The 22,170-nt window shown below is 38.4% G+C and overlaps 6 protein-coding genes across 7 annotated transcripts; 3 read left to right on the top strand and 3 right to left on the bottom strand.

Annotated features, from left to right (window-relative positions):
- Positions 1-2,056: 2,056 nt before the first annotated feature.
- On the bottom strand, positions 2,057-4,477 carry LOC110853626. 2 transcript variants are annotated; one of them, XM_035854637.1, is made up of 5 exons: positions 4,107-4,477; positions 3,777-3,927; positions 3,632-3,713; positions 3,463-3,551; positions 2,057-2,662 (listed from the first exon to the last, which is right to left on the bottom strand). In XM_035854637.1, exons 2-5 carry the CDS (start codon positions 3,894-3,896, stop codon positions 2,393-2,395), a joined length of 561 nt encoding a protein of 186 aa, XP_035710530.1. In that variant the 5' UTR covers positions 3,897-3,927; positions 4,107-4,477; the 3' UTR covers positions 2,057-2,392. The 2 variants fall into 2 exon arrangements, with proteins under 2 accessions (XP_035710530.1, XP_021957610.2); XM_022101918.2 differs by lacking the exon at positions 4,107-4,477 and having other exon boundaries at positions 3,777-4,071.
- Positions 4,478-4,791: 314 nt separating this feature from the next.
- Positions 4,792-6,204, top strand: LOC110853451. Its single transcript, XM_022101720.2, has 4 exons — positions 4,792-5,269; positions 5,336-5,418; positions 5,478-5,601; positions 5,882-6,204. Exons 1-4 carry the CDS (start codon positions 5,158-5,160, stop codon positions 6,106-6,108), a joined length of 546 nt encoding a protein of 181 aa, XP_021957412.1. The 5' UTR covers positions 4,792-5,157; the 3' UTR covers positions 6,109-6,204.
- Positions 6,205-6,856: 652 nt separating this feature from the next.
- LOC110853511 (multiple epidermal growth factor-like domains protein 11) lies at positions 6,857-11,100 on the top strand. The gene is made up of 2 exons (XM_022101786.2): positions 6,857-9,748; positions 9,968-11,100. Exons 1-2 carry the CDS (start codon positions 7,256-7,258, stop codon positions 10,490-10,492), a joined length of 3,018 nt encoding a protein of 1,005 aa, XP_021957478.2. The 5' UTR covers positions 6,857-7,255; the 3' UTR covers positions 10,493-11,100.
- A 202-nt stretch (positions 11,101-11,302) lies between these two features.
- On the bottom strand, positions 11,303-12,472 carry LOC110853480 (lithostathine-2). The gene is made up of 4 exons (XM_022101748.2): positions 12,140-12,472; positions 11,990-12,075; positions 11,790-11,913; positions 11,303-11,603 (listed from the first exon to the last, which is right to left on the bottom strand). The coding sequence occupies exons 1-4, from the start codon at positions 12,246-12,248 to the stop codon at positions 11,389-11,391; spliced, it is 534 nt and encodes a 177-aa protein (XP_021957440.1). The 5' UTR covers positions 12,249-12,472; the 3' UTR covers positions 11,303-11,388.
- Positions 12,473-12,702: 230 nt separating this feature from the next.
- LOC110853458 (lithostathine-1) lies at positions 12,703-13,779 on the bottom strand. Its single transcript, XM_022101727.2, has 3 exons — positions 13,565-13,779; positions 13,358-13,478; positions 12,703-13,094 (listed from the first exon to the last, which is right to left on the bottom strand). The coding sequence occupies exons 1-3, from the start codon at positions 13,709-13,711 to the stop codon at positions 12,877-12,879; spliced, it is 486 nt and encodes a 161-aa protein (XP_021957419.1). The 5' UTR covers positions 13,712-13,779; the 3' UTR covers positions 12,703-12,876.
- A 1,062-nt stretch (positions 13,780-14,841) lies between these two features.
- Positions 14,842-21,768, top strand: LOC110853592. The gene is made up of 11 exons (XM_022101877.2): positions 14,842-15,046; positions 15,167-15,315; positions 15,613-15,876; positions 15,937-16,008; positions 16,384-16,599; positions 16,956-17,106; positions 17,192-17,256; positions 17,815-20,121; positions 20,446-20,527; positions 20,585-20,823; positions 21,200-21,768. The coding sequence occupies exons 1-11, from the start codon at positions 14,904-14,906 to the stop codon at positions 21,520-21,522; spliced, it is 4,011 nt and encodes a 1,336-aa protein (XP_021957569.2). The 5' UTR covers positions 14,842-14,903; the 3' UTR covers positions 21,523-21,768.
- Positions 21,769-22,170: the final 402 nt, after the last annotated feature.

The raw sequence follows: 22,170 nt of genomic DNA, 5'->3' as shown, positions 1-22,170 counted from the left end.
TAAATTTGTTGAATTTAAAAAAAACGAAGAAATTCAAATTTGCGGATATTTGCATTTTTGCAATGTGCAAAAAATTTGCGAATCTTTGCATCATTTTTTGCATATTCGTGATCGGGCTGAAATTACGCGGACAGGTACAAATATAATTTATTGAGATTCTATAAAGTTCATTTCATCATTCGAAAGGCTGGTGGCTATGTTAAAAGCATTGGGCAAATGGCAGGTTTTGGTGCAGCTCTCGCCAAATATTTCGCGAAAACGCGATTTTGCACCGCATGTTCTATGACAAAGTTTTTGTTTCACTAAATTATCTGTCGAATAAGGCTATTCCGAAGGAAATCGAGAGGTGACAGTACTTAAGGTTCCCTTGTTAGATATGAAGGCAAAGAATCATTGTCTCTTGGGATTGTTCCCTCATTAATAGAAATGGGTATAAGATAAAGAAACCGAACGGGAAAAAGCAAATTGTCATCCTCTAAAAAACAGATAGAAAATAATGAGCATTTTGGATCCCAATCAAACCAAGATAATTAGAGAAAATGAGGAAAAAGCTCATTTCATTTGTATCACGTAGGAAAAATTTCTCTTGTGCAATCGTTTCTCTTTATCATCAATTAAGCATTTACGGCGACAAATACAAAATTGGATGGAAGAGAGACATTTGTTACGAGGGTTTGACACGGTTTGTCCAGATCATTTTACTGCAAATATTTTTCATTAAAACAACAACATTCGTACATAGTCAAGTGTTGCTTTAAACGAACAATGGAAGCTCAACATTCTAGTGATGATCCTAATTGTAAATATTTAGATAGAAAATGTAAAGGCTCACACTACGTGCTACTAAACTTTAAGGTACAAGTAGATAATACTCCAGAAATTATATTTATTTATCAGGGAACAATTTCTAAACAACCACCAAAAAATTTGATGTGTTCTGAAGACGCATCTACAAATCGCCGATCCCGGAATCCAAGTAACATCATCGTTACATGATTTTCGTCTAATCGATCTCACAATCCGACCAATCCGACCAACGATTAGAAAGTGAATTTCGTTTTATGCTTTCTTCTTCATTTCCTCCCCCCATAATTACCTTGCAGTTAGCGTGGACGATGATACCACTCAAATCCACTCTCATCCTACATACTTTGTAAAACTATCAAACTCGCAGATATTCGGGTATTAGTTGGGTTTACTTTCTCTGAAATATAATGGGGAAGATCTAGTAATAAGTAATTGAAGCCGCATAATATGACGCAATGTGGTGCAATGAAGACGAGAAGCTTTTATGACTCTCTTTCTCCATCATTATAAGATAAGCTCTTATCTCATTCATTTCTTGGAGAAAGTGTCTCTCATCTTTATCCACTCGCCCGGATATGGATATTCTTAAGAAAGTAATGGTAGGGAAAAGCGATTAGTTACTTCAAATAACAATAATTAAGTAATTTCGGAATTCATTTTGATAATGGGCACAATGAGACTAAAATTGTCATTACTTAAATTAGACATTTAGGAATACTGAAGTATTTTATAAGATCGATACATAATGTGAAGTATCTGGTACAGAATTTGAAAATATCGAATGCAGTTCTGTGATAAATTTCAAGGTTATTGATCTGATTATCAATATCTTTACTGATTTCAGCTAAAAGCGACTCTGTCTTGGGATTAATGTTACGTGATAACGCTTAAGTTTTATCACGTAAAATACAAACTCGGGGGACATGACATTCGCCACGTAAAAATGAAATTCTCTTATTCTCCTAATTGCTCCAGATGAAGAAGGAAGTAGAAAGATAGGAATTGTCTTTTTCCTTAATTTAAAATAATTATCTGGGTGTGATTGGAATTCCAATTTCTAGTGCGTTCTTCCTCCTTCTCTGGCAGAACTGTCACTCCTCGTCCACCCCAGCTCCTACTACTTTTATCCTCTTGATGACTGTTCTTTTAATTGACAAAATTACTGCACTCTGAGACAACCTGGATCTAGAATGACTCGAATGAAGGGAAGGTTCCATTAATTAAAAATTTTCAAGGACAGATACGAACATAACAGAAATTTCTACCTTTTATTTTAACCGGAGTGCTTAAAATTCTTTAAGAAAATCAAAAATGTGCACAGAAATATACAAAATAAAAATCTAAATGATTATTAATAAATACAAATGCGTAATAATCCTAACGTTGACTAATTTTAATTTTACACTTTTTAAACTTATGGCGAGTTTTCTCCTCTTGGGATGCAAATATCCAGTCCAAACGTGACTATTGGGAGATCGTGTCTTATGCAAATTTCATATTAATTGAATTTGCAATTTGTTTGACACTAGTTTAGTCAAAATCCTCGAGCATACGGTGTAGGAGACCTCCATTGTTAATGAGAATTTTAAGAAACTTCAAATTCGCCCAGAAACGCCCACAAGATCCAGAGCATGTACAGCCTAAAAATTGCAGCGATAAAGTACACGACATAAAACCAGAGGAGGGGATAAGGTGAGGATGGATTTGGCGGTGGTAGTGGCGTTGGCGGCGCTGGTGGTGACGGCGGTGGCCCCACATTTGAAATCGTATGTCGTATCAAGACTATCAAAACGGTGGAAATTGTCATCACAGCGCCGGCCGCTTTAAGCCATGCTCTGAGACGTTGAAGGTTTCTCTGTAAGAAAATGAAAAAAATTGTGGTATTTGAAAATTTGAAAAGATTAATAAATTTTTGAAATAAGCATAGCGAGACTTAAGGTTTTCAGAAATTTTATATTTTGGTAGATTTTTATGCCATTTAGAAGGCAGAATTTGCAAATATTAGTTTACACATTTTCATGAAAAATGGATGTGGTACAAACAAAGTAATTAGTACAACATTTTTACAGTAAAATGCACTTATAACAATATAAAAATTTTGTGGCAAAAATGAGTAAAAATTCTCCAAATCGTGTCATTTTTAACTAGAAAATTCAGAAATCTCTCAAACTTGTGAATTTATTGAAATTTTTAAATTTTGGTAGATTTAGACGCCATTAGAAATACGGTAAGATTTACAAATGTCAATTTAGGATATGTAGATTTTTTAGAAATTTATGACAAAAATATGCAAGTATTTATCCAAATCCCTGCTATCTTTTTAGTATCCTTCTTAACTAAAAATTCAAAAATATCTCAAATTTGTGAATTTACTGAAATTAAACAAAAAATGATAAATTTGGACGCCATTAAGAATAAGCCAAGATTTACAAATCTCGGTTTAGTATGTATAGATATGTTTTAACTTGTGGCAAAAATGAGCAAAATTTTGTCCAAATCGTGTCCTTTAAGTATACAATTTTTCGTAAATCTCTCAAAACTTCTTATTCTGTGTACGCTTCAATTCATACGTAGCGATTACGTCAAATTATTTACATTGATGGTCAAAGGTCATTAAGACGATATTAAGAAAGTATGAGTCATACGCATATTTACCTCGTGAGCAGCTCGGTACAGACGGAATGCCAAATACATCTCGGCTCCCATTGTCAGGACGAATAAGATCATGCAGCCGACAGGAAAAGCTATTAACCGATGAATCAACCACAAACAAAATTTGGCCAGAATTTTATCTAGGAATTCAGAATAAACACATTTTTATTACCAGACGCCTCAGGATCTCGAATTCCGACAAACGTATTGTTGAGAACGGCAATTCCGCAAAAGATTAAAAAGCCGGACAAAATCTACATAATAATAATTTAATTGAGTTGAGTGCAAGTTTTTTGCAAATATTATACGTCAATTACCAAATCAATCATTGCAGCAACTTTTGTACTTTTTCGAAGATCAGATCCACATGTTGGGTGAACCATTATGTTATTTATGTTGATAGTGGGTGGAGGTGGAAGTAGGCGAAAATTCTCCATGAAATATATTTTTTACAATTTTTGTATCCAACTAAATTCGGATGAAATGAAACGTAAGTATGTGCAAAAAATTTAACGATGCGAATTAAACTCGGTTTGAAGGCCAGTAAGTAACACTTTATTGATTTGGATTAAATTGCAAATATTGAATTTGCAAAGTAAAAGATAAATTTCAATGTTGCGAATCTATGTCATATGTATTTAACCAACCTTTATGTGTGTTTAGTAGTTAAACTAGAGTAATCTATTCATCAAAGAGAGAGAAACAGTGGGGCATATATTCGCTTTGTTCATAACTTTTGCGAACGGAAATCTGACACCAGTCAAAGCCAGTCAGTTAACCATTCGACTTTATTACACATATTTTCTTTGTCATTATAACAAAGAAATTCTGAGTCATGCACTAATCGACTTATGTATGCAATAAAAAAATGTAAAGATCAATGTCCCATTAAATCAATTTCATTGACTATTTAAATAACTACCTATTTAATCGAACAAAATGTCCTTTGATATCGATACAAATTTATTAACTTCATTAACTATTATTTATTTGAATTTATGTATCATAAAATGAAAAAAAATTATGCCACACTGATGAACGATCTATTATGTGTATCTCACAAGAATAAATTACATGAAATGTGCATGATAAAAACTTGATCCTTAATTGATACTTAAAAAACAGTAGCCAGGATTCGGTGAAAAAGAGTACAATAATTTGGGAATGACGTAATATTATTACTTTTTAAGAGTCATAATCTAATGTAATAAAATCATTATGTATGTAATTCCCAAACTTTTGAACTGCTTTTCACCGAATTCTAGCCACTGACTGAAGTGGCAAGGATCAAGTTTTGACATGACAATGATGAAGGTAATCTCCTGTTTGCATGCATTCATACAAATCTCAAGTGATACCTACATATGTGCAACACAGAGAATTCAGTGAATTACTAGTCAAACATTTAAAAAATCATACAATTTTCCTGTTTCGATTGACTGACCGTTATTTCTCTGAAATTTGCGCAAATTCGTCACTCAGTGCATGTAATTGTGTTTATTGTGATTGACAAGTTCATCAGCATATGTAAACGAATCCGATAAACTTATCAATTTATTTTTATAATTATTATGTATTTATTATTATGACATGGATGATAACACACTTCAGTGAGTGGAGATGTTCCAAATACGGACAAAACTGGGTTATGTGAACAGTCTCATTATTTCACAAATTTAATTTAATTGCATATACGAAATGTCTGTCAAATCAAATTTATTCTGCATTTTGACCTTTTCTTGGATAATTACGATTTTATCGGCAAGTTCATTACGAGAAGAGTTACCATTCAAACAAAATAATATTACAGGTTGGGAAAAAGCTAAACTTTTTTCATATTAAGTAAAGTTATTAATTGGTAAATTATTGGTATTAGAATTTGATGGATTTTCTTACCTCGGAAGTTTCCAAGTCAAACAGGGTCAACCGAGATGGACTTATTTCATCAGTAAGGACGAGGTGCGTATGGATAATTCATCTTAAAATTAATATCGTCGCTAATGAATTAATTTTTCTAGATCCCCATAAGTGAAGCATATGGCCGTTGCTTGACCATGTTTAATGGCCAACTTTTAACCATTTTTACGAAAGAGGAGGACGAATATGTTCGCCTTCGAATACAAATTGATGGGATCGGAGCAGGTCAGCTATACATAAATACATGTTAAAAATCGGGTTGCGAATTTTTAGAAAAACATGATTATAGAGAATTTTTTACTTCAAAAACGGAAATTTTTGCAAAATTTTTGACAATTTTTTAAAGTGTAGAGATTGTTTTTTAAAAATTTTATTCAGGGACGCAGAGATTTTTAATGCATTTTGATTTTATTCAAAGCCGCAGCAATTTTTGATGTTTTCGTTAAAAGAGAATTTCTTCTACTAATTTTTGCGTTTTTTACACCTATGTAAATATCTGTATCAGACCCTACTGCCGTGGTTGCCACTGCTGGGAAGTGGAATCCGGTCTCCTCTCCTCCCCGTTGGGAATGGACCTCTACGGGGGGACCATTTATATATGCAAATTTTCGAGGGGGAACCACACCCCCAGGAACTGCCGGCCAGTGCGTCGTCGTAAGCGGCGAATTATCCAATTTTGGCTGGAGTAATGTCGACTGTGGAGATCAAGCTTATTACATTTGTCAATTTTAAGATATAATCTTTGATATAATACGTATGTTCTTTGAATATTATTTTAATAAAATTTTAGAAACTCTTCAATAAATTAAGATTTTAATAAAATTTTAAGGAATGTTCAAAAAATTAACGGTTTAACAATAGAAAGAATGAAATATCTTACGTCAACGATTTCTATTTTGCATTTAGCAAATATTTTCGAGAAATGGAAACATTTTTTGGGTAAATCTGGGGAAATTTACAAACAAATCTCATAAAAATTCGCAAAATCTGGGACGTTAGAGTTTGCTAGGCATACAGTTTACATGCACATACGGATAATTTAAATTTAATGCATACATTATTTCGCACATTAAAAAAATGTATGTATATTAGTCTTCACTTTAAAAAAATGTAACTTGCCTGCATCGATAGATAAGCTTACAAACATGCAGTTTTACCGACCATGACCATGACACATCATCATGATTTATGAATCATAACAATGTCTATAAATTTATGACCCCTTATCCAGGAAATTTTGCAACGGTAAGTGCTCAGATTCACCTAATCTAAACGTCATTCATAATTTGCTGCCATCCTGTAATCCTGGACATACATATTAATTGCTGTTTAATTCAGCAGCACTTAAATGCACTAAATTCCGGGTTACCCATTAAACTGATATGCATAAAGGATCAACTTTTAATAATCTAATTGTAGGTTACACACATAGGTTACAATATTTACCTACAGACATGATTTTTTTCTGTTATGCATTTAATTCTTCATGACTAACAATTACATAAGTGCAATTAGCAATTAACTCGAATACATATATAAACTACTAAATTGGAATTTGCTCATCTATTTTTTCAATTATTAAGATAACACAAAAATTCGTTGAAATTTGTCCCCACTTAAAATAACTTTGACATATTCGTCGTACACAAATAAATAAAGTGTCACCATGATTGAGTAATAAATATCAATGACTAATTTCAATCGTGTTAGGGAGCTTGTACTAATTTTATCTAAACACAGATTACGGGTTACAGTTACAACTTTTTATTTTGCAATTATTCATATGACAGTGAGATATTAATAATACGTGACTAACTGAAAGTGAGTCGTCTAGTGCGTCGGATTCGTCGTTTTAAGTAACATTTGGGCAGGAAAAAAAATGGAAAATTTCATATATTTCGCCCTAATTTGCTGCCTCTCCGCTGCTCCCTTGGTGCATGGGGTCGGTCCTGGCGAAACGTGTCACCCCAGCGCTGGACCTTATTGTGACGACGACCTAAATTCATACTGTGAGCAGGATCCCCCTTCTTCCGGAAATTATATCTGTATCTGCGTCCGGAATTTTTTCAACTACAACGGGGCCTGTACTTCACTTCCCACTCTTCCATCGCATCCCTGCCATGAAATCGAAGCCCCTTGTGACGCCATTCACAACACGGAATGTGTGGGAAACCCCACGTCAAAAACCTGCACTTGTATCAATACCTACAGCCACGATACGGTAAACCGTCGCTGCATCCTAACCCCCACACAACCCGGCGATATTTGCCAACGCACCTCCGTCCCGTGCACCTTTGACCCGACCGAAGTTGCATGTGGCCCAGTCCGCCCAGAATATGATGGCGAATCAATCTGCGAGTGTTTAAACGGTAAAGTGACCGATGTTCCGAATCACCGCTGTTTAACGAGACCAGAAAACCCGGGAGATTCTTGCACCCAGACGTTAACCCCGTGTACGGGCGTGGTCAATACGACGTGCTCTCCAAAAAGTGGGGGTGACTGGCATTGCGCGTGTAATGGAGACCTCGTTCTGCAACCTGACCTGCAAAAATGTCTCTTTCCTCCGAACAGAGTGGGCGACTTGTGTGACCCGATTTACAATCTTTGTGGTCGTGTCGAGGATACGAGTTGCGCCCAAAATGAGACATCTCAAGACGTCTGTATTTGTCTAGATCCGCTCGTAACGGATTATTTTGCGGGGAAATGTCTGATGAAACCGGGTTTTCCGGGGGATCAGTGTCACACCGAATTGACGCCGTGCTCAGACGTTCCCCTGACGGAGTGCGGCTCAGATAAGGCTGACGGGACGGAGACTTACTGTAAATGTGACGAGGGCTATGTAACACTTCCGGGTGAGAAGAGATGTCTTATTGTCCCGATACTTCCTGGGGAGGAGTGTCACGTCACGCTTGCGCCATGTGTCGGAGTGAATAATACGATGTGTATGGGGAATAAGTGCATCTGTGTTGGCGACCTGATTACGGATGAAGAATTCGGGAGATGTCTCAATATACCGGAAGAAGCGACAGATTCGTGTCACCCGATGCTAGCCCCCTGTAACCGCGTGGCACATACCACGTGTGCCTATTCCATCCCTGAGGACGAGTATAAATGCGCCTGCATGGCAGGCTACGTGCTTAACCCTGCGAATAAAAGCTGCCTCGCGATACCGACCCGACCTGGAGACCCGTGCGACACTACGCTCCCGTTACCCTGCACCGGCGTGACGAATGCGACCACGTGCTTCTGCGAGGGAGGATCAAATTGCTACTGTAAATGTGACGGGGATCTGATTAATGATCCTGACCAAGCCCGATGCCTTTCCCGTCCTCAGTTTCCTCTAGATTTGTGCCATCCAGGTGTCGCGGATTGTTCCCTGGTGGAAAACACCATCTGCGCACGACCCCCGGGAGAAACGGAGTTCGAATGTCTCTGCATTTCCGGGTATGTGTACGACTTGGCGGGAAAGCGCTGTATTTCGCCCCCAGTTCAACCTGGCGACCCGTGTGAACCGAGTCTCGCGCCGTGTACGAATTTCCCCAACACCACGTGCACCTGGACACCCGAGTTTGGCTACAGCTGTCGCTGCGTGGGCGGTCTAATCACGGAGGATGGGACGTGTTTTAAAGTCCCGGAATTTCCCGGGGATCGATGCTCTCTTACGCAGGCACCATGTGTCTCCGTTACGAACACTTCTTGCCTGAGAGACGGACACTTTTCGTATACCTGGTGTAAATGTGGGGATGGATTTTTTACGGATTTTTCAGCCCGAAGGTGTATCCCGCTTCCAGAAAAACCGGGGCAAATTTGTCTACCCGGTTCGGATCAGTGTGACAAAATCCCGCATACGGAATGCAGACCGGGTGCGGGTGCGGGAGGAGATTCGTATTTGTGCGAATGTATTGAAGGCTATTTTCAATCTGGAGAAGAGGAATGCGTCGCCCTTGCGACCAAACCACTCGACCCGTGTGAGGAGGATGTCCACTGCGCAGGCGTGCCTGGGTCGGAGTGCGGCGAGGGACGAACCTGTATCTGTATCCCGGCGGAGTACGACTTGTCCCCGGGTGGGACTCAATGTCTCGCGAAGGCGGACGAGCTGTATGAAAAATGCGAGTTTGACGCGCAATGCTCGAAGATGAATAATTCGTACTGCCCGCCCGGCATAAATAGGACGTGTGTCTGTCACGTTGGGTACTTTCCTAGTGAAACATTGAAGTTTTGTTTGCTACCAGTGACCCGAATTGGGGCCACGTGTCTGGAGAATATTCAGTGTGAGGTGGGAATCGGCGTGGAGTCGAGGTGTGGCGCAGATTCGACTTGTGAATGTAAAGAAGGATTTGTACCGACGGAGGGCGGAAACGGCTGTGTTTTGGTAAGTTAGATATTGGGATTTGGCGCGAGGCTAGGATTATGCAGAGTGTTACGGACATAATTTATGGATTGCGCCTTATTTTTAAATATTTGAAATTAGACACAGTTCTTCGGAAATAATGTATGAGTGGCACGTTTACTTTTAAACATTCCAAAAATTGTGACACGTTACGGACTTGTTTTACGGATATAAATAGATCCCAATTTTTATTTTGCATAGATTCCTACCACAACCACTACTACCTCGACCACTACCCCAACCCCTCGCCCTAACCTGGAATGCACCACTGATGACCACTGTGACCCCATCAGGGGACCACTTTCGTACTGCAACCCACTCACAAATCTGTGCATTTGTTACGAGAACGCCACCCTGATTGGGACCACGTGTCGGTATCGCGCCTTCCTCGGGGATGACTGCACCCTTACCGAGGAATGTGTCGCCGGAGCGGGAAATCTGACCTACTGTGCGCCCAATTTCGATATGTGTCTCTGCATCCCGGGCTACCATCAGAATGGGGAAATGTGTCGGCGAAACGGGGGGATTGGAAGTACCTGTGACAGGAATGAAGACTGTAACGCGGTCACGATTGGAAATTCCATTTGTCACGCGGTTGAGAAGAGGTGCGTCTGTTTTCTTGGCCAAGTTCCGGTGTCGGAGTATGAATGCGTTTCTAAGGGAGGGGTCCATACGAGAAGTTTATTTATGGTGGTGATTAGCATGGTGGTTTGGTTTGTGAAGTAGATTTATGTATTTATGTATCAATGAGAGATAAGTGTGTAAGAAGTTTTGAGTGATGTATGCAGACAATGGATATGTATGTATTTATTTTCAATTTTTTCAGTCGATTACGAAATCACGACCGACGGTCAAACTTTGTGGATGTGATTTCCGCTATTATTTGAAAAATTTGTAAATCTTTTACATATTTTTTTAATTTGGTAAATATTTCACCGATGTGAGACAAAATTTTTTAGTAAAAAAAATTGGACCACAAAAAATCCAGAGTATGTAATTCAAAAATGCATGCGAAAATTCGAATTTTTTTGATTTTAGCGTACATATGTGGTTGGTTATATTGGTGTTTTTTTTCTTAAATACTACGTACATATTCAGGAATTTTTCATGAATACATAGCCGCCCTCTGACTGATATGAAATTGTAAATATTTTATAAATGATGGTAACTCTACTGCTATACTCATTAAAAACATACATAGTAGAATGGTTGTGTTCTTAATTATTAAAAAATAAATTTTACGTATTTAATATTTACGAAAAATTACTTTAATCGATTTTTATTTCATTAAACGCCTTTGATTTTTTTGTAGTGGAATTTTTCGAAAAAAATGTTATAATCTTCGAGATTGGCGTATTTTTGAAAGTAAATGTCTGAAAAAATTCCTAAAGTATTTTTCAAATACTACTGTGTACCTGAAATATTTAGAAAATATCAATATTTATGAATATCTACATTATAAAAATTTTAGTGATGTATAAATTCAATGATAATGTCGAACATAAATATCCACCATTAAATTATATAAAAAATAAATCACCCAACATGTCCCATATTTATTTACACACGTATTTATTTAATGGATGAAATGTGAATATTTTTTTAGGAAATATAATTTTTATTCAAAATTGGCAAATGTAATACATCTCGGCTAAACAATTGACCGCACTCCAGACATAGCTGGACAATTCTCCCACAACGGCGACACACTGACCCTGCGTCCCCACGGGGGTTGATGGTCTAAAATTCGAGTAGATTAACTCCGTCAATGTTGTACCCCACTCCCACCGGCGCACGACGGAATTCCACCTCCCAGACGTGGCCACGTACTCGTTAGCTGTGAACGAATTTTTGAACATTTACAGTCTCGAAATTGGTGAAAGAAAATATGAATTGTTGGATAAATGAGAGATCGTGAAAGTCTGCGAGAGGAAGTCAAGTCATAGGCCAAGGGTCAGGTTAGGTCAGGTCATAGGTCAAACGTTGACCTTGTAAAATACGAGAAGAACCATTTTTTTTTTACCTGGGCCAATTCCTTCAATTTGTAACAAGATACGAATATATTCGTCCTCATCCTTCGTATATATGGTGAGCAGTCGGCCTTCAAAGAGCACACCGCACATTCCTAACGCGTCCGTCATTGAAATCTTGAAAATTAGAAATTTAATTATTTTATTGTGAATTTTGCGTCAATTTTATGGGACGTTTCGTAAGAAAACATGCCTTATTTTTACTAAGGAAGTACGACCATCTTGGTTGTGCCCCTTTAATCTCCTCGAGTGGAGTTAAGTAACGAAAGCCTTGATTTTCTAGAATATTTTTTAAAACTTGTGTAAGAAATTCATCGGAACTTAATTTAGTTAATTAACTTACCGATGTAATCAATATCCGATTGTGACAGATTTTTTGGAGTGAGCGATCCTTCGGAATTGGCCAAAAATAAAAATGCAATAGCGATCACGATATTCGAAATACTTGTCATTTTTTATTTTTTGATTCAGCACAGAGATGGACAAATTGTGGGTCAAATGAGCATGACCAAGTTAATACTAAATATTGCTATAATCTGACGCTTGAACTTATAATGCTTTGTTAAATTCAGCAATATCAATTTGACTTGGATCAATGCGAAACTGAGAAGATAACAGAAATGAAGGTCATCCGATAGCGCAATTATGTATCAATTACATAATGGGCCACCCTTATGATCTGGGTGCGATATATTTCGTTACCAGAGGGCGGTTATATGTTGTCGAAAAGTCGCTGAAATATATATTTAATATTTGCCAAAAAATCCAAAATTTAATTCTGAAGTAGATACATATGTGCGGAAAAACCATAAAAGTAAGAATTTTTCATCAAATGAAAAGGTTGGAAATGAATACATAGCCGCCCTCTGGTCATTACAATTTTACAAAATTATGTAAGAAAACTGATTTATTTTGGAATTATTATTATTATTTATTAATCAAGCTTGCTTCTTTACAAAGCTCGTTATGCCTGACATATTTGTATTTCACAGCACATAAGTTTGGCGTAAATTTGTCAAATAATTTAATAAATTAGATAATATGTTCTCATGTAGAATGTTCTCAAAATTTAAGGCCACATTACATTTCACAGATAAAAACGCCCACAGTATCACAATCTAAACTCCTCCATCGATAAAAATTAGAGGCCTGGACGCCTTTGAAGCAACAGTGATTTTCAAAATCTGGTGAGGACGGTGACCAATTTCGGTAGGGAAAGAGTGTCGCCGTAGTTGACCATTCCCACTCCGGAAAAGGGTGACTTACATAATTGATTTTTCCAGAGGTGATGATGTCATCTGAGACATAAAATTTGCATGAAGATTAATTAAATAATTGTGACCAAAATTTGTCAATTGGGAGGTATTTTGGACAGATTAAGGCATTTTTGGATATCGACATACCCTGAGTGACGGTAAAAACCAGTTTCGGTTACCGATTTTTTAGTAATTTTTGTTACAGATTTGGGTAATTTGGGTTGCTAATTTTGTTTACCAATTACTTTTTAAATGAGATGCTAGCTGACAATCACCCGTAATTAATCCTTAAACTGGAGACTTACGTGAAATGCCAAGGTCGACAATCATATCGGAAATAGCGTCATCTTGAGCCACATTAAGAATTGTGAGTAATCTGCCCTTGTAGATTCGCAAACATTCTGCCAACGCTTCTGACTGGTTGACCTGCATTTATGAGAAAATGGTTCCAAGTTTTGTTTATTTGTTTTGCAAAAATTACAATGATTTAAGTAGATAGAAATTTGACTTACCAATTTATCTATGTAGAGGTACCCCATCTCACCCCTTGTCCAATATGTGGCTACTTGATTAGTGGGTGCGGAATTTGTAAGGGAGTATAACATTGGGAAAAATAGGAGGAGAAACGATGCCCCATTTCCTGGCGTCATTTTGGTCATCGAGAGTAAATAAAATTAAATGTTTATGTGCATATGCTGAAACCGACGAGTATTTGTAGGAATGGATGTATATACGTATCCTCCTGCATTTATTGATAAGATAAGAAAATAAGCCAAATGCAATTTATTCAGGGTAATATGTAACTCAAAACATATCGGTCAAGGCGATATTCTTTGACACTTTATCGTTCTTAAAAATACCAAAAATCACCTATACATTATCAAAGTATGAAAACTTGCATCTATCTCGAAGCTCATGAAATTTATGGCATTTTATAAATTTACGTGTAAAGAAGTTGAATATGGATTGGATTGAGTGAGATAATTAACAATCAAAGTATGAAAATAATATCCTCGTGACGATCAGGCGTTTTTACGTGACAATTTTTTTCTAAAATGCAAATTCTGCGCAATTACATATTTTGTAAGTGGGCGATAAGACCTGTTCGTAACTTTAGTTATGGCTGTCAGCAATCACATTGAAGTGGCTCGAGATTCAGAATTCGTTGAAATAATTTACTATTATCTATCCAAACTTCCTATCACGGAGTTGTTAATATGTATTTAAATAGAGCAATAAATGTCAACATTAAGCATCATCAACTGATTAATGTCGAATTCGGTTAATTCGCTCGAATATAGTTTTCGCTGAAAAACTTGATGAGTTAAAATTAATTAAAAAAACATCCATCACCTGATAATTTTGACAGTTTTGTTGCACTCTTACATGTATTTTATCAAACGTTCCTATACAAATGGTCAAATTTCCAAGAATTAATTCCCAACAGCAAAAAAATTGACATTGTTCAGATAAGAATTGGTTGAGCATGTAATAATTTCTAATTATAAAACGTAACCTTTGCATGCCCGAGCCATCTCTTCATAAGGAAGTTGGTGGGATGCGATGTGTTGGACAGACATGACGGGCACATAAGTCCTGGCTAGAAATCGACTAAAACTACGTATACAATTGGTAAAATACACCCGGGTTAAAGTTTGCCTGCTAAACATGATGTAACGAATCTGTGTTATACAAGTGTATGTACACTTTTGTGAATAGTAATCAACTCGCAATTACATATGCATTGTGACCACTTGAAAAGCGCATAAAAGACCAAATGACGGGCAGTTATGATGCAGTTTTAATTTGTTAGCTTATTCTTCATCGATAAGTTGGCTAATTTTTTTCAAGATGAGATACGCATCCTTTTCAACGTCCGTGTTCCTCATACTGGTTTATTTTTCGGGGTGCATAACCAGCCAGGCAAATTGGTGGCTAAATTGTGTAGGGACCAATCCAGGTCCGAGCAATGTCTTCTTCTACCTGTACACCAGGTTTGACCAGATTTAATTTTGCGCCAGTAATTAACTAGAGTTATTTATCTGAATGTTTTGTCATTGTTTGGGTTTTGAGGGGTAGATGTATTTGAAAAATAAGTCATGTTTAACTCATAGGGACAATCCCAATCAGGAGCAGAGGCTTACATTGGGAAATACAGAATCCATAAAAAATTCGAATTTTGACCCGAGCTATCCTGTTGTCTTTTATATCCACGGATTTAAGGATTGGTCGGACGGAACGAGCTCTCAAGCTATTAAAGATGGTATGCAATTTGACTTTAATGTTATAAAATTACAATTAATTAATAAATTAGATTAGATCATAAAAATGGAAAATTCTTGTCGGGGTTTTGAAGTGTTTTCGGAATTATTTATGTATCTAAAATTATGAGGAGCTAAAATTTCTGAAATTATTTTTATGTGAGCGAATATGTATGTATGTATATATTCCGATGTACATAATATGTCGAAAAAAATCAGAGAATGTTTTGTATCGACGAAGCCAAATTTCTGAAATTATTTTCATGAATTATTTATGAGCAAATTTATCTGTTTTTCAGAGTACGTTAAGAATTCAAACTTTTACAATTTTATTCTGGTCGATTGGTGCAAAGTGGTTAAACCATCGAGCCCTACTGACATCCCGATGGGATTTACTTGCAATGCGAACGGGATAATCTGTCCAGGGGGAGGAGGTGATCCTTATCGCTCCGCAAGTTGTGACGCCCTCGCCGTTGGGGAATATGTGGCGCGCATGGTGAAATTTCTTGTCGACAATGGCTTCGCAGATTTGACCAGGATTCACCTCATCGGGCACAGTTTGGGTATAAACAGATGAGACCTCATGTAAATTGCAAATGTATTTTTAATTAATTGGTTTTCAGGTGCGCATCTTTCTGGCGTTGCTGGTTATCATGTTAAAGCGCTGACTGGCCAGAAAGTAGCAAGAGTGACGGGTCAGTTTATTTTTCAGAACTTTTTAGATTAGTTGAAAATGCAGATTAATTCGATCATAAAATTGTCTTCGTTTCCATAAAACTCCGAGTAAAAATTTTAACGGCTTTCCTGTAGAAAGGCCCGATTTTCTGCATAAAAACTTTATGCGCAGCAATTTTGCAGAAAACTATGTACATATGTACATACATACTATGCATATTCTGCAGAATAAAATCACAGAAATTTTCTACATTATGCAAAAAATTGTGCAGGATACAATTTGCACCAAGGTTTTGTCTATTACTGCCGAATTCGACAGTTATTTCTAAACGGGGCGCTTTCGTTTACATGAAAAATTCTATGAGCAAGAATAAATTGGGTCAAATTTTGCACAGGTTTGGACCCCGCATTACCACTCTTTGGTGATGCGAACCTCCCTCTCGCCCAGCGACTAGATCCTACCGATGCCGACTTTGTGGACGTAATTCACACCGCAGGAGCTGACGGCACCTCCGAAATATGCGCGTCCCTCGGGTTTCTGGAACCATTGGGTCACATTGATTTCTACCCGAACGGTGGAAAGGTGCAACCTGGGTGTACGGAACCGAGTGGTGAGTCACATAAAAAAATAGTTTCTGAATGGAGGTCTCCTTGCGTATGCTCTCGGATTTTGACCAAATTAGTGTCAATCGATAACAAATTTAATTAGTATGAAATTTGCGAAAGACACGATCTCCCAATGTGCACGTTTGGCAGAGATGTTTCCAATTCCATCCGAAGATGAGAAAACGTGCCCTAAAGTTGACAAATTTTCCACTTTCACACTCTTCTGTGGATGCAAATAATTGTATCTCCGCCAAACCTGAGAGTTGGCAAATAGTGTCTTTCGCAGTTTACATACTGATATGATTAAATTTGTTATCGATTAAGACTAATTTTCAAAGATTGACACTCTGTTTTGTTTTAGTTTGCAGCCACTCCAGAGCTCATGAACTCTACGCGGAAAGTATTAATAACCCCTTGGGTTTTCCAAGCTGTAGGTGTCACGCCTTCGAAACTTGCAGTTCTCAGGCAGGGTGTCCATTTCCGAATTATATGGGAATTCAGGCTACTCAAATGTATGTACATACATAAATGGAATGGCTGTCAAAATAAATAAATGAACAGAAAATTAATATTGAAAATCGGGGATTTTTTACATAGAAAATCTCTCCCAGAGGGAACCTGGTACCATATGGAAACTTGGGATTTACGTCCGTATGCGAAAGGTAATTCCTTCAATTAGTTAAACTTTTGATCTATATGTACCCAAGTAGCTATTTATAATGTGCAAAGTTGGTAATAATAAGGATAAAATAGTCGAAAAAATTAAGTTGGAACAAGCATTTGGATTTTTATACGTTTAAAAACTTGCATTATTGCCATAATTATAATTTATTTATCTCGCTGATATTACCCATTTTAAGATTTCAAATAAGGGCGAGCAGTATTCGTTTCTTGCTGGTTTGCTACATTTATAGCCCTGCAAATCAAGAAATGTAAAGTACAGGAAAGTGCAAGAAGTGTAAGAAACATGTTACAAATGTTACTGCATCATCTAGCCACGCGCGTTTTATCGTGGACGATATTAATAACGGCGGGATATTTTTTTAATAGCGTCGGGAAGTAGTTTCTTGCAGGTCAAAATAGCTGCAAAAAAAACACTTTCTTGCCATTATTCCTTGAAAGTGGTTACTTTTCACCGAGACACTTTCTGCGAGCCTGCGAGTTTAACCAACCTAGTTATTTAATTAATTCTCTAACATTCCGTTCAATTTTTCCACTAGCCGGCTGCCTCCAAAGTTTGAAGTCTTCTCCGAATAATATTTCCAAATCTGACGTCGAACTCGATATTGTGGTAATCCCATCCGGTCACACCGACGTGCTTCAGACTGCGATAAACTTTATCGACCCGGTTAGAGAATTTCCTCGCGCATCAATCACCTTTTTAGACCAGCGCAACATGGTAAACCTCGTCTCAGCTGCGCGCCCATTCTCCATCCATCATAGATGCCCCGGCGTCACGGGGGGAGAATACCCTCAAACGACGTGCAACACCCGAGAATTCTACGAAACCACGCCCGCCCAACGGAACACATTTGGCCATGAAGTTTTCACCAAGGGCCACCTGACACCCTTGCGGCCCTTCCAATTCGCCAAGGCGGCCATGGACAGCACCTCGTACTGCACCAATATCGCGCCACAAGACCCCCGAACGAATCATCCGGCCTGGTGTAACGTTGAAAAGCGGGTTTTTGACCATGCCGCCCGAGAAGATACTGGGCACCCGGGTTACGTGATAACCGGTACGTGTGGAAATCCGTCAACCGAAGAGATCACGAACCGCGGCGCATTTATTCCCGCTTGTTGGTGGAAAGTTTACTGCTACAAAAAGGACGGAAAGGTGACCGCGGTGGGATTTAAGACGAGCAATAATATGATCAAAGTTGGGGACAATGCTGCCACCGAGGTACGAAAGAGGGAAGCCGCGACTCCCCTGTCACAATGGGCGATCGGGGAAGATGACGTCATTCATAAGTCGTGGGCTCATTTAAGTGTTGAAGACATTCAGACAAGGCTACTTCAAGGTCACTATCCATCCAGCAATCTCCCGACGCCGGGCGAATGCCAAGATGCGATCCTAACCCCGGCGGAAGCCCAATATTGGAAGGATCAATTCGGTCTGTCTTCTACCTCCCGCAGCGGGCGGGAATCCAACGACGAGTGCTACTTTTGCTCACCAGGGGACGACTGCTACGTCGAGAACACCCTGGAACCTTGCGCTTCCGGGAAAGATATCGTCTTCGCCGTGGTCAGGAAGATCTTCAATTCAGCGGTATTCGACCCAGACTACCAATATTTGTACCGGCTGGCCAACGTGCTTAATAGATTTGGACTGGAGGGGACCTCATGTCGACCAGGCGGGATCTGGCAAATTCAAGAGTCCTGGTTTCAAGAGACGAAATCCGGCATCACGCCCGCTTTAAAGGACGCGATTTACACTAAGTTCGAAATCGATTGGTCCACCACGGTTTGGGAAGATCTTCAAAAGCCGATGTATTCCGGTTTGGCGGCGAGAATTTTGATGCAATTGAGACGAAGAGATATGCAACCGACGATTCGACTACAGGGTGAGACGCTCTTCGCGACCACGTACTCGCCCCGTTTAGCGTCCGAGTTTATCGGTAAGACGGATCAGTACTACAAAGAGGACAAGATCCGAGGACGGTACGACATGATTTTAGTTCTGGACGGGTCCGGCAGTATTGGACCCGCCGATTTCGAACGCGCCAGAACCGCCGTAGCGGAATTATTAGGACCTTTTGCGGAGACTCAAGTACGCGTAGGCCTGATCACTTTCAGCACTGCAGTCACTACTAACTTTCAACTGGATAATAGGTACACCGAGAATGAAATGAGGAACGCTATTAGAAGTATTCCATATCCTGGGGGTGGTACTAACACGCACTTGGGTATTAACGAGGCCATAAATATGTTCGATCGGCACGTCCTTGACCCAAAAGTTCCCTCTGTATCCATCGTGTTGACCGATGGTCAGTCAAGCTCGCCCGCCAGTACGGTAACAGCATCCGCCGCGGCTAAAGCGAGAGGAATATACACCTTCGCCGTGGGAATTGGTAGTGGAATCAGACAGGCTGAACTCGAAATAATTGCGGGTGACAATCCCCGCCATGTTTTTTCCCTTGGTTCGTTTGACGCATTGCAGGAAATCCCGCTCTGGTTGAATATCGAGACGCAAACGATTGCTATAGTTCGACCGGATAATGACAATTTTAGCGACGCGGTGAAATCGGAGGAGCGAAGATATTTCAAATACCCGCTACCCACGGAGGGACTGACGGTCGAAGTTTTCAACAGTTTGGGAGAAACTGCGACGTATTTTGCGTACGAGTTTGACGCTCCCTCATCTGCTATAAATAATGGGAAGATTGAAAATGGTCGGCTGGTCTATATTCCATATCCGGATGGAGCGAAGGGGAGGAGCATGGGACCGACGCATATTTATGTCTCGGTTGAAGGAAGAGGAGATGATAATCAGTTTGAAATTAACACCCAGACGGGATTCGTTGAAGGTGTGCTTGCTTTGCTGATTGCATTTTTAAAGTAGGACTCGATCACAAAAATCGTAAAATCTACACAATCATTTCTCAGATATGGGAATTTGCTTTAAAATTCTGGGCGACAAATTTGTAGTCAGTAAGTTGGTTAATAGAATGGCGATAAGTTTTTTAAGTCAGTTACGATTAATTCCAATTTTTCTGAAGGCTTCTGACACTTGAGATCTCCTCTTGGAAAAAATTATCAAAATCTGTATCTGCATCTGAGTCCTACTTTACAGATAAACAAATTATATCATAAAAATTTTGAATTTTGAAAAATTGTGGTAATTATTTTAGGGTGTGGGTTTGTTGGTGAGAGGGGCACAACTTTCAATACTCAACCCGTCTTTGAAACAGCGCTAGAAAATGAAGTCATTTTGTAAGTTAAATAATGTGCACAAATTAGCATTTTTTGCAATTTTGTATATTTATGTAGCTCTCGTGATTTGTACCTTGGACCATTATCGCGGAGCTTATCAACCCTTGACAGAGACTATCTGAGACAAAGCATGGACGGGAATAGGTTCCAACTGCTCGCAAAAGCTAGATTTTCTTCATATGTGACGGAAAAGCGCCAATTGGTCATGAGTAGTTCGGTGTCCTTTAGCTGCTCGGACGGGACAAGGAAATCATATACATTTACAATTCCCATCATTGACGAGAATAATCATGGACGTAAGAATGATATTTCTCAAAGAACTTGATGACTCGTCATCAAAATCGTTAACATCAAAGCATTTTTAACCATTTCTCGGCACTGGAAATTTATTTTAAAATTCTGGACGACAAATTTATAGTCAGTAAGTTGATTAACAGGATGTTTTTAATTACGATCAGCTATTTTCGATGAGTTCCAATTTTCCTGAAGGCCTTTTAAACTTAAAATCTCCTTCAAAAATTGTCAAAATGTAGAGTGTTTTTTTTAATTGGGAACTCCCTGCTTTACAAATTTGCCTACCAGAATTTTAAAATAAATTCCCAGAGGCAAGAAATGGTTAAAAATATGCTGATTTTGACGATTGTAATTAATGTAATGTGATTTAAATTTTAGCCGTGCTCAACGCTACCTCGACTGTATTCACCGTTTCTCGCCCGGTGAATATTAACTCGCCAATAAATCTGGGTTCTTCACAACTGACCTCGACAGATGCCGATTACGAAGAAGAGAACGCCAGATTGTACACAGGAACGAATAATTCGTTAATTGAGGTTCGTCCCGTTAGAACCTGGACTGCGCCCTACCCAGTCAGTTACAAGTACAATTTGGAACTTTACTTCACCGAGGAGCCACAACCGGGTATTTTGCCGGTGAAAGTATACGTGCATGATGGCGTGCAGCAAGCCCAGATTGACATCACCATCGAAGTGGTGTAAATTTGGGAAGAATTTTTTCATCCACAATGATTACAAAGATTTAATTTTGAAGAATGTAGAATGTATTTTTGGGGAGAAATGTACTTGAAATTTCATTTTCGAAATGAAATTTCATTTCGTCATAAAAATATTGAAGAGATAAAATTTTCGTAATTTCGGTTGCCAATTTTTGTAATTTTGTCCACAGATTTTGATTACAATTTTTTTGGTTACAAATTAAATAGAGACAGTCTGCAGTATACAGCATACTTTCTTCCAGTCTCAAATGCATACAAAAATCATCAAAATTATGACAAATGCGTACAAATATTCATCATTAGGTCAAATATTCACAAAAAATAATTACTCTCATCGAAGAATGAATGTTTCTCAGATAATGGTGTATAGTACTTTGCCAAAAGTTTTATATGCGAATAACTTGAAACTAATTTAATTGGAAACTTTAACACCGGCTGAAATTCGTATTTCATTCATACACCGGCATCAGAAACATAAATTACCTAGTTCACTGAGATTTCCTAAACATTTAACAACCCCAGTTTCGTACATAAGATGTTTTAATCCTGCTCGACATCCTACAAAGGTTTTACTACCAAAATCTGTTTTCTTCCCTTTTAGAGGTGTTGATGAACCACTTTTAAAATTTCC

Source organism: Folsomia candida, unplaced genomic scaffold, assembly GCF_002217175.1.
Source record: "Folsomia candida strain VU population unplaced genomic scaffold, ASM221717v1 Fcan01_Sc008, whole genome shotgun sequence".
Taxonomy (NCBI): Eukaryota; Metazoa; Arthropoda; class Collembola; order Entomobryomorpha; family Isotomidae; genus Folsomia; species Folsomia candida.
The sequence above is the reverse complement of the archived record's forward strand: the minus strand, read 5'-3'. Positions and strand labels throughout refer to the sequence as shown.